This window comes from Trichosurus vulpecula, chromosome 4 (genome assembly GCF_011100635.1).
Source record: "Trichosurus vulpecula isolate mTriVul1 chromosome 4, mTriVul1.pri, whole genome shotgun sequence".
Taxonomy (NCBI): Eukaryota; Metazoa; Chordata; class Mammalia; order Diprotodontia; family Phalangeridae; genus Trichosurus; species Trichosurus vulpecula.
In genome coordinates, this window is record NC_050576.1 from 291,841,719 (window position 1) to 291,854,005 (window position 12,287).

The 12,287-nt window shown below is 37.8% G+C and overlaps 1 protein-coding gene across 1 annotated transcript in view; it reads right to left on the reverse strand.

Annotated features, from left to right (window-relative positions):
* The window catches only part of UNC80 (unc-80 homolog, NALCN channel complex subunit), a 227,958-nt gene that overhangs the window by 168,871 nt on the left and 46,800 nt on the right, over positions 1 to 12,287 (reverse strand). Inside the window, exons 10-14 of the mRNA XM_036755726.1 lie at positions 11,408 to 11,630; positions 10,394 to 10,534; positions 7,630 to 7,898; positions 5,010 to 5,429; positions 598 to 729 (exon numbers count right to left, since the gene is read on the reverse strand). Coding sequence (XP_036611621.1) covers positions 598 to 729; positions 5,010 to 5,429; positions 7,630 to 7,898; positions 10,394 to 10,534; positions 11,408 to 11,630 — 1,185 coding nt within the window. The remainder of the gene's footprint in view (positions 1 to 597; positions 730 to 5,009; positions 5,430 to 7,629; positions 7,899 to 10,393; positions 10,535 to 11,407; positions 11,631 to 12,287) is intronic.

Sequence of the window (12,287 nt, forward strand, 5' to 3'; positions counted from 1 at the left end):
AGGTCTCAAATCTTGAAGTAAAGATTCAGTTCAGTTCTGGAACAGAACCATGGGACCTAACACTGCCTACTGGAACTATTTGTCCACTTTTTTCTACTAAATGGCATTTCCTATCAATATTACAACAATATTTTAAATAAAACAACCGCTAAATATTTAATCCACCCACCCTCTCTGCCCAATAGAGTTAAAACATATGACTACTATATTCAGCCAGGTGATTAAAAAAAACACTTGGCTTAAGACATTTGAAATTGATTAAATTTATCCAGTCTTACAATGTTTATTTCAAGCCACTGTTCACATATTCCAATTATAAATCTTTTCACCAATTTGGAGTCAGCTGGACTGTGCTAGGCAAGTGGCAAAAGCATTTTTTTCTCAATTAAACTTTCCTAAGTCTGGGTTTTGTAATGCCCTGACATAACTAAGATCATTTATTTTCCAGGACATTCTATTATATATATTATTGCTGCAAAGCATTCAACTGAATAGGAAACTATGGTGCTTCATTGTAAGGGATTCATTTCTAAGATGGAGGGGGATAGGGAAGGGAGATGGAATCTACTTTAATTCTCTTACATTCTCTCGGAATACCTGGTGTCTCAGACGATCCCCAGAGAGCCCTCGGTGTCCTTCTCCACAACCATAGGCACAACCCAAAGATTTTACAATTTTGATGAGCATAGTTAGAGCAAGCCTATGGGTGCTTACAGGTGTGCTTTCATCCTGGTACCCATGAGAGAGAGAAAAAAAATGACAATGGTTTACACTCCCATTAATGTCCTTGGGCCAATTACCTTGAATCAACTAACATATGTGAAGCCCATTGTGTGTGTGTGTGTGTGTGTGTGTGTGTGCGCTACAAGCAAACACTCACAACCTAAAGAATGCTAGTCAACTGTTGAGATCCATGATGGCTGCCTTTTCCAAAGTTAGCTGGTATATATGTTGTGTTTTTTAAAAACAAAACAAAGCAAACTCTTCTTCATATTTGGTATATCTTTCTATGAGTCTTCATGTCCTTAGTGGCCATGAAGAATACCTGGGTATGATTGTGATGGCAATCAGTGAGGAAAGCAAATAAGTTCTTCTTGAAGAGGATAATTCCCTGGAAGACACTTGTGCATGTCAGCATGAGTTGGGGAAAGTTAAGTTTTGAGAACTCATCTCAATTTTTTTTATCTTAATTTCAGTTCAGCAACAGACTCTCCCCAGTGATCTCAGAGCAGAGGTTCTTAATCTTTTTTTTTTTTTTGTATCATGGACTCCCCTCCCCAACCTTTGGCAGTCTGGTGAAGCCTTTGGAACCTTTCTCATAATAATTGTTTCAAATACATAAAACAAAATATTAGAATTTCAAATGAAACCAATTATATTTCAATATAGTTATCAAAATATAAAAAAGAGTCCACAGACTTCAGGCCAAGAACCTCAATTTTTATGTGGTCAGTATCTTTAAATTTTCACAAAATGCACATTCAGAAGCAGAATGAGATGTTGAACCTTCAATTCAGGTTGGTTCTCTCCTTGGAACTCAGGGAAATGGTACCAAGGTGCCTGTATACATGTGGCCCCAACTCCAAAGTTCCCAGCCAAACGGGCAGGGGTGGGGGTGAGGTATTTGTGATGTGAATTACCAGCAAAGGGGCTTCCTAAATAAAGCTGCTTTAAAAGCAGCATAACCTATTGCTCCTGATTTAGGCAGCTATGTGGCTCAGTGACAGAGTGCTGGGCTTGGAATCAGGAAGACTCATCTTCCTGAATCAAATCTGGCCTCAGAGACTTATTAGCTCAGTGACCCTGGGCAAATATAACACTAATATTTCAGGGTCATCTGGTTAGAAGAATGAGCTTTGTGATCACATATAGAAGAACCAAAATAGTTCAGATATTGGTAAAGAACTCTTAAATTCTCACTTATATAAGTTTATTTATCCCTTTGGGGTAAACATTGATAAACTAGGCATTTTTGTGCCTTACTATGGGAAAGAATGGTATCTCCTACCTATAGGATATTGACTTGCCAATTTGTTCTACTGTGTGCAGACTTAAAATATAAGCACCTTATGAGTAGAGATTAGTTCATTGTTTTCTTTGCATCACAGGTGCCTAGTACAGTGCCTGTCATACTGTAGGTGCTCAAAAATGCTGATCCATTGATTGATTAAGCTATCAATGCAAATAGAGTAATTCCTTTTGGGCCCAGTTATTGACAGTGCAGGGAATTAGTTCTCCGTTGGGATGCAAACTTAGTGGGAAGGGAAAAGAGAATATTAAGTGTTTTCAACTCCCCTCTATACTCAGGAGAGTGCTTAGTAATGTATTAAAGAGAGAATGGAACATATTCCTCACATGTTTATTTCTTTTAAGAATAAATTATAAAAACATACTAACTCCCAAACCATTTGAAAGGCCACCCTATCTGTAGAGGCACAATATTAAGACATAAAATGAGGGCAGCATTTGCTTCTATTCATGCTAACAGACATCACTAGCTTTGGGTGAGTGCCCTGGGGCCATTTTGAAAAGTGATTTATATGTATTATTTATTGATTGATTTTTTTGATAGAATATAAACTACTTGAGGCCAGTGAATGTTACATTTGTGGCTTTGTAGCCCTAGCATTTGGCACAGTGCCAAGCATATAGTAAGCATTTAATAAATGCTTGTTGATTGATTTCATCGGTAAATTTTGATGTACTTTCTAAATATTAAACAAATTCTCATTTCTTCTTTTCTCCACATGCAATCCGGAGTCACGGTCATGTCCATAGAAATGGACAGAAAAATCTGTTTATGTAAAGATAGGGAAAGGAGTCTATATAAAAGTTGGTTATATGACTTTTCCAAATCCTGGAGCAAGTTAATGAAAACATAGGGAAAAATCTGACATCCTGCCTTTCTCCTCTTTTTCTTTAATCACCAGAGAATTTACCCGATGTTACCAGCCTGCCTAATTATATCATCTTTCAAGTTCTAATGAAAATAATATGCTGAGGGAAAAAACCAACTTCTATAATTAAAGTAGTCAAAACCAAATATTTCTTGGGCCATAAGCTGATTATTTTAGGGGAGGCATTCATGAAGAGATCCTCTTATTTCAGATAGCTGACCACAATGCTATTCCAGAAACTACTAGCTTGGCTTTTTTGTTAAACTGCACAATCATCTTAAAAGGAAATAACATCTAACTTATGCCTAGAAAAATATTCAGCAACCTAGTCAAACTAGTCAAACACGAAAGACCCACAAGTGACAAGTGTTTTGTCCTTTTTCTTTCCAGCCTCTTTCGAACATGTTTAGCAACCTGGTACCATTTCTAGGGCCAGACTCTCCCTCTTGGGGCACAGCCCTCACTGCTTTCTAAAAGACTATGGATATACAGAAGAGATATATAGCACATGGAAGATAAAAGAAATCAGAACTATTTGTAAAGAATTTATAAATTTGGATCTCTAAAACCTGAGTTTTTCTTTTTAACCCTATGTTACTACTAGATGTGAAGTTAATTGTTAACACCAATGGGCTTCTCAAACTGAATCCATTCCAACCTGTATTGAAGTTCAAATCACTGTTGCCCAAAGTAAAGTCTGGGTCATCCTTGAAGGTTCCTCTAGGAAGTTTGGGAAATTGGACGGGAAGGGATAGACTTTAGGACTCTTCGGGGGTAGAAGATGATGTCAAAGGTAGGGAAAGAATGAAATACCAAAGAGGAGGGATACACAAAAAGAAAGATAAGAATGAAAAATGAGAATCCAAGGGACACAGTGATTGGCAGTCAGGAAGTAGTAGAGGAAGTAATCAGAATCTAAAGGCTGACTCAGGAGGAATATGGGATGAAGGAAGAAAAAAGAAGAAAATTTAGTCATAAGGAGCACTTTGATATCTATTCAGATGCAAAAAGAGAGAAAATCACTATTTTAGATCATAGATCATAGTATGTATCAGCAATAAATATTATGTAAATTCTGAACTTTGCATAGTTGATTTCTACTCCTGAACAGACTTGTGAGTCAGAATTGGCAGAAGGAATGTGAAAGTTGTATCCTTTGGCTATTAAATTAAAACCCAAATAGAAAAAGAAAACTAATGCATGAATTAGAGTTAGGAATGGTGTCTTCAAGGCATGGGAATTAGGTTTAATAGCATCGAACAAGGCTTTTATCCCTAAGGCTAGAGGAACACACTGAGTTTGATAACAGAATGGAGCAGCAACCAAGGACAGAGAAGAGTAGATGAATGCTCTTCCCCTTTGCCCAGAGAGAATTTCTTAAGACAATGGTTGTCAATGGCTCCTAAAATGTGCCATGAATTGGAAAAAACAAGCAGTAAGAAAGGGCAAATTGATGCAGTTTTGGGTTTGTTTGAAATAACCACAGTCCAGAATACGCTGAAGGAAAAATAATAACTCACAGGGATTTAGCTGTCCAGAAAAATAAGAGCATGTGATTTATGACAACATTCTCATGCAAAGTAATAGAAAGGCATTCTGTTACTGACACTGTCTGGTTGGCAATACTTTTAAAATTTAGAATTCAGAATTTCATCTAAATAATTTACTGAGGTATCTTTGGGAAACCAAAGGCTTGTTTTCTCCATAGACCATGTATTTATTAGCTAGTGGCCAGGGTGAGAGCAGGCCCTTAAACTTCATGTCCCAGGCAATTCTGAAGGACTATAAATTACAGAAGAGTTCCCAAAATACATCAGTAGAGGGAGTTTCCACATCTGGAATATCTTTAGTAGAATGTTCCTTGAAGGATAGGGACTGTTTTCATTTTTTGACTTTGTATCTCTAGCTCTTAGCATGGTGCCTGGCATATAGAAGGCACTTAACAAATGATTATTGAATTCAATTGATGAAATAACATGTCCAGACCCAATTACCAAGCCCCCCCAATAGTCAGTAGTTATTGGTCTAATTCAATAGACTTTTTGCCAACAAGCAGTGAACATAAATGAGAGATTATATCTGAATACAACTTGTAAGGGAATTCAACCATACCTTCTCTTGGTTCTTATCATTTTTTTCATAAGGGCCACCTCCTCCTCCTCCTCCACCACCTCCTCCTCCTCCTCCTCCTCCTCCACCTCCACTTCCTCCTCCTCCTCCTCCTCCATCACCTCCAGCAACTCCTCCATCACCACCTCCACCTTCTTCTCCACCTCCATCTCCAGTTCCACTAACCAAGGGACCCCCAAATCCACAGGTTGTGCTTCCAGAAGGTCCTTTGAGCTGAAAGGTTCCTTCACTAGGCCTCTTTTCTGAAGTCTCATTTTCCTTGTTCTCACTTTTCTTTCTGTTCTTTTCTACACAGGGGACCACACCAAGCTGGAGCAAGCACTCGACAATGTTCAGTGCCACATCACAGATGCGAGAGCTGATGTCATGGTTTAGGACGAGATAAACAGCCTTCAGAATCACCTGAGAAGAAAACAAGCAAACCCCTTACAAAATTACTGAATCACCCAAATTATTCCAATTTGGTAAAATAGTCAATCGGCCTTTATTAAGTTCCTACTATGTTCCGAGCATTGTGCTAAGGACTGAGGATACAAATAACATTAAAAGAAAAAAACAGTCCCTACTCTCAAGGAGCTCACAGTCTGAGGTGGACGAATTTTGTTAATTTCCCTTAACACAGTTCTGAGTTAAGACTTCTTCATGGTTTATGAATTTGTACCATTGTCCAAGCAGTGTTGGACAGGGTTGATATTGAATAGTGCCACTCCTGGGGTCTTTTTATGGTGTTGTGTTTTAAAAGCATTTCATTAGTCAACAAAACATCACTTCTAAAGAACACCAAATGTATTATCGATACTATTCTGCTAAGCTTTACCAAAATGTCTGGAAGGTACAAAGGATATTTTTATTTTTCTTTTTCTTATGGGCATTCTGGGACAGAGTATCAGTAGACTTACCAAGTTCTCTATCTAAGTAGAAACTAGTTCTTAAGTCTTTCTCTGCATTTAGTCATCAAAGTCAGAATAGATAGAGATAAATATATATGTACTTATAGGTGGAAATATGTGTATGTGTACATATATATATACACATACATATATGCACATGCATATATACATACATACATAATACATATATGTATGCATGCTCATATCTCCACCTATGCCTATAACTACCAAGTATGCCACCTACGTGGCTCAGTGATTAGAGTACTGGGCCTGGACTCAAGAGGACCTGAGTTCAAATCCAGCCTCAGAAACTTACTAGCTATGTGACCTTGGGCAAGTCATTTAACCTCTCTTTGTCTTAATCCACTGGAGAAGGAAATGGCAAGCCACTCCACTCTCTTTACCAAAAAACCCCCACCAACATGAGATCATGAAGGGTCAGACACAACTGCATGACTGAACAACAAAAATACATATAGAGAGATATGGATATAGATATTGATAGTTATAGATTGATATGGATAGACATAAATATAGATAGACATAGATACAGGCACAGCTATATAGACAAAACACATGTATAATATACATATATAATTTACATCTCTATGTCTCTTTTGGGGGTGGGGGAGACTATATCTGTGACTTTGTTGGCAGAGAGAACAGGTCAGAAAACTCCTTTCACTAATACAGATCAGTTTCTCTGCAGTTTATAGTCAGAGACAGTTGTCTAGTCCACTGAGAGGTTAAATATCTAGCTTGTAGTCACATGGAAGGATTTGAACCCAGATCTTCCAGTTTTGGAGGCCAGCTCTCTATAAACTATTATACATAATATGGAAGTGTGTGTATATGTACACATACATACATATACATACACACATATGCATGTATACACCTATATACACATACATATTATATACATACACACACATACATACATATTATATACATACACACACACATATATATATATATGAAATACATATACAATCAATTTCTATCTATCCATCTAGTGTCCTAAAAATCTTAGTGCAGTTTTGAGTTTCAATAGCTTAAAACTATAGTAAGAATTTGGAACACCCTATACACACAAACACATGAATATATCTATATATAACTATATGTAAAATTCTATCTATCTCTAACTATAGTTCTAGATTGTGTGTGGACTTCCTAATACAGAAACTCCCTCCACTAGTACAGATTGACAATCCTTATATAAATTCAAGTCTTAGAGAGTTGTCTGGGACTCTGAGATGTTAGATCTGTTGGTCAGTCAGTAAGCATTTATTAAGTGCTTACTATGTACCAGACACCATGCACTTGCCAGGTGACATGACTAGTCACATAGCTACCACGTGTCTTAGTATGTGTCAAAGGAGGGACTTGAATCCAAGTCTTTCTTCCTTGAAGGCCAGTCCTCTCTGTACACTGATGAAATCACATATACTTAAAGTTTTCTGTAGTATAAATACTCTACATGCTAGGAGATAGTTTTGTAAAAAGAATTACATATGCAGATTTATTCTTTTAAAGTTTGATTTTCCTTGAAATTAATACTTCTCCCTTTATTTCTGGTAGCTAACATAACAATGACAACAAGAATCATTCTTATTTGCTCACTTTATAACATAATGAACCATTGTAGCATAATGAAATACTCATTTGTCATTTTATAACATGAGAAACCTTTGTCTTTTGCTCCTTACCGAAAGATCCAGCATGCCATTCTTGTGGACAAAATTGTTGGTCCCATCAATATGTTCAGTATCCTCTAAATAGCTGTAATTGATGCAGGAGTCAGTTAGGCTTCGGGGTAGATTGGCACATGCCAGAGGTTCATGGGGCATCTCTGGGATAGGCACTTGGTTGCATAACTTCCTCATGTGCTCACTGAAAAAGTCTGCATAGCCCACGTTGAATGATGCCAGGGTAGTGTTGAAGGTTGCCACTGTGATGGTGGAGATCTGGGATCGTACTGGGAAAAGGAGAACAATGTCTTAGCATCCTTTCTGAGACCACAACATTATTTCTTACCCAGAGTTATTAAATATGATGGTGATCATAGTTCTAGCTTCACAGATTCCTGATTTCTTGCTGCAATATTGAAACTGGCCTAAACTACCACAGAAGTCACAAAGATATCACCAATTATGAAATATGCCAATACACAAAGCAGAGGTCCCTAATTTTTTTGTGTCATGGATCCCTTTAGCAGTCTGGTGAAATCTGTGGTCTTCTGATAATAATGTTTTTGAATCCATAAAATAAAATATACAAGAATACTCAAGGAACCAATTATATTGAAATAATCCACATATCTCTAACACTCTGGATTTCTTCTCTTTCTACCCTAACCACCTTGAGAGTCCCCAACTCTACCCATTATCTTCACTCCTGCTTTTATGTTGCTGAGCATTGCCAGGGAGCGTACAAAATTTGTTACCACATTAGACTCAGCCTAACTTTCTAGGCTTATCTCTCTCTACTTTCATACTTTATGATAGACTACTCAACAGTACTGGAGCACATCCCACCTTTTTTCATTTTGGGATCTTTGTTTACATGCCATCATCTTTCTCTCAATCATGCACACCTCCTTTTGCATCTAATTCCTACCTGCCTTTGAGAGCCCAGATTGAAGGCTATTTCCTGCATGGAACCCCTCTCTTCCAGTCCTAAATCCTATTTCTGTGATTCCCCATTGAAGTTTCCTGCTTTGAACTCCCAGAGAATACAGTTTGAGGTTTTCATTACACTTTTACATCCTACCTTATATTATATTTATTTGTACAGATGACATGTTCATTCTTAGACTCTATCAAGGCAGAGACTGTGCATTGTTTTTCTTTATATTTATTATTTCTTAATAGAGTATAAGTTCCTTGTGGATAGGGATTGTCTCACTTTTGATTTTGCATCTCTAATACCTAGTAAAGTGTCTGGCACTTGATAAATGCTTGTGTATTGATTTGCATTTTTCACATTACCTAGGACAGTGTCTAGTACAGAGGAGGTATTAATGTTGATTTATTAAATTATATATTATAAATATAATATGAATATATTGAAGAAATATTATAAAATTATAACATAAAATTGGCATAAATTTCAAATTAAATAATAAATCAAGATTGAATCATAATTATAAGTCATTTTACTATTACCCCTCTCCCCCTAAGAATACTTAGATGGTATATGATGGTTGTCTGAGTATTTAAAGGACCATAATGTAGGAAGTAGATTTGTTCTACTTGACCCTAGAGGTCATGAATTAGGTGCAATGTGTGAGTCGTAAAGAGGCTCAAGGTAAGGGGGAAAAATAACCAAATTTAGTAACTGTGCCCAAGTGGAACAAAATGTTTCAGGAGGAAGTGGGCACCACCTTCCTGAAGGGCTTCAGGTAAAAGCCAGATGGACACTTGGTAGGGATTTCTAGAGGGGCTTCTTTTTCACTTAGGAACATTTATATCTACTCCAGATGACTTGTGAGGTCTCTTCCAACTCTGACACTTTGGGATTCTCTCATATTAATTGGTTTCCCTTATCACAACTGATCAGTTTTATCCACTGCTAGATCACTAGCTGAATACATGTATCCAAATTTTATCTGTTTGAGCTAAAATATTTCATTCTGATCACATCCATTTTGTCCTTCTAAATCACAGTTATTACCAACATGACTCAGTTAACACTAAAGAAAGACTTTTTAAAGTTGAAGGACTTTTTAAAAGTTGAGAGTGATTGGAAACAAATGTCTTGATGGAAGGTATTAAGCCACTATTGAATCACTTAGCAAATAAGAAAAGGGTAAAAGAGGTCAGAGGTGCCTGTAGCATGGGAGTGTGCCATGATATACACTCTGCATTCTCCTTAGCAGCCAGCCCTGCTTTGTGTGCTTTCACTTTAAGGTAAAAACCCTTGTATTTCCATTTTAGTGTCCTAGAGAACAAAGTTGAAAAGTGCATGGGTCAAATAGGGCATTTGCCCCAATGTGCCAACCTCTAGGTATCATGCTTCCTCCCTGTTGCCACCCCAATTATTACCCAGGGGTTCTTCACCCAATTGCTTCCTGGGATATCCCTCCCCAGGGTACTATCCCCATGGTGCTCTTATCTGCTCCCTGTCACAGTATGACCATACATTTGCTCTGACTATCTACCACCTCTTACTCTACCTCTCCCCAGGAGTTTTTGCTCCAGGTGGAAATATTAGTCTCTGTGTCTTAGTTCTATTCTCACTGGCTCCATGTGCCTCTAGTTTTGCCAGGTGCTATTAAGGAGCTACTGCTAGGGAGATTCAGGGTAAGAATCCCTTTAGGATGAATGCTTATGAGATATACCTAAACATAGAACAGAAGAAGGCATTTTCACCGAAGGTGTTTACATATGAACAATAAAGAAATAGAAAAGGAACCCCAAACTCCCCTCAATTCCTACTTTCTTTAGCTCTCCTTTTCTGTATAGGACATACCTTCTTTGACGGTATTTTCTCCATGGCTGTTTGAGTGATCTGGTAAATCACTGACCAGTGTGTGATGGGAGTGGGAGTGCCTGGCACTCAGACTTTCCATTTCAGTGGCTGCATCAGAGCTTCCCCGTCTGGTGAACTTGCCTAAGGTAAATGAACAAAAATAGGGTTTTAAAAATTGTAGAAGATTCTGTTTAACTTCTTCATTATGCTTTATCTCTGAAAGGAGATGTGGGAGGAGGTAGGAGTAGTGAGAAGGGGGATGGAGCTTCACTGAACCATAGAGAATCTTACTGTCTTTAACATTTAGGATTCAGTCTTCTATACGAAGCTACCTGAGGACAGGGCAAATCCAGTCTAATGTAGATTTCAGCAACTACCTGTTCTACAATAAGCCTTAGTCCTTAATTTCAACTGAGGTTACTACTTTTTTTTTTAAATTTGGACTAGCGATTTCACAGGTGGGGGAATTCCTGGTGAGGAAACTCCCTCAGCCTATGTAGATCAGTAAATCTTCAATTTATAGTTTCTGAGAGTTTCCCCATGGTACAAAAGAGGCATGTTATTTGCCCAAGGGTACATAGTCAATATATCATGTTAGGAGCTGGGCATGAACCCAAGTTTTCCTAATTCTGAAGCCTCAAGTAACCTCTCTATCCTTCCATTCCTTTATTGTTTCCATTATTATATTTTTTTAAAAAGGTATTTCTATATATCAGTGTTATTGGCCTAACTTTAGATACACAATGCCTCTTGGGCTTTTGGAACACTTTAATACTAGGTCTCCAGAACCAAGTGACTTGACAATTTTCAGTTATCTAGATTTCTCAAAGAAAAATCCCAGACAATTGCCTGTGCTCTGTTTTGGTTATGAAAATGTGGCATTATTTTATACTTGGGACTTGTACTTCAGTTCAAGATCTTTAGCCTAGCTTCTCAACAAAGACCTTGAATCTCTACATTCTTGCAGTTATAGGTTGGAACATCAAGAAAAAAACACTTAAGCCTTGCAGTCACCTAATATGGTGGTTTGCCAGCCTCCTTTCTCAATGCCACGTCTATCTTCTCCAAGCCCAGAGAAGCTCCCAAATGAGAAGGTGCTGCGTGTGGGGGACACATCCAGGTGATCTTCATGGAGCAGGAAAGGTACCCCCATTCGACGCTGTCTTCTCTTGCCCGTGTGGTGAAACGGGATGGAACCTTTGCGTTCTCGTTCTCGGTCTTCTTTGCGGCTTTTAAACTACAAAATACACACAGACAGAGATAGACAGGTGGTATTCCAGGAAAGGGACAGACCCAGAACAAACCATTGATGCTATCCAAAATAGTGCAAGGGAAGAAGACATATATTTTTCATTGAAGAATTGACTAGCATGTGTCTTCCCTTGCTCTATTTTGGACACCAGTGACTCATTGTCTGTCCTTTTCCTGGAATGCTGCCTACTGCCTAAAAATAATGAACAAGGATAGGCACAGGTAGATTTTTTCCATTCATTTATACTTGTGGTCTGTTAACCCAGTTGAGTAGAACACAATAGCAATAAAGCTAAGGTAACGGGTTTAGTACCGTGAAGGCCAGTCATCTTTGTTCTATACTAAAGCAGTCAATTTGAAAATATGTGACAGTCACAAGGGGAATTGGATGAGATACAAGAAATGGCTACCATGAAAACACACTATTAGCTCCATTGGTAGAAAAAGACTCAACCAAATGCAGGCTAAACCTATGTAATTGGCTTGCCGTCTTCTCATACAAATAATGGTACTCAACAAAATTAGAATTATCATTCTCTATAGGGACATCTGTACTCTTTCCACTGGACAATATTGCCTCCCATCAGGTACCCATAAGGTTTTATTTTATTTAAAAATTTTTTTTTCATCACCAATACATTAG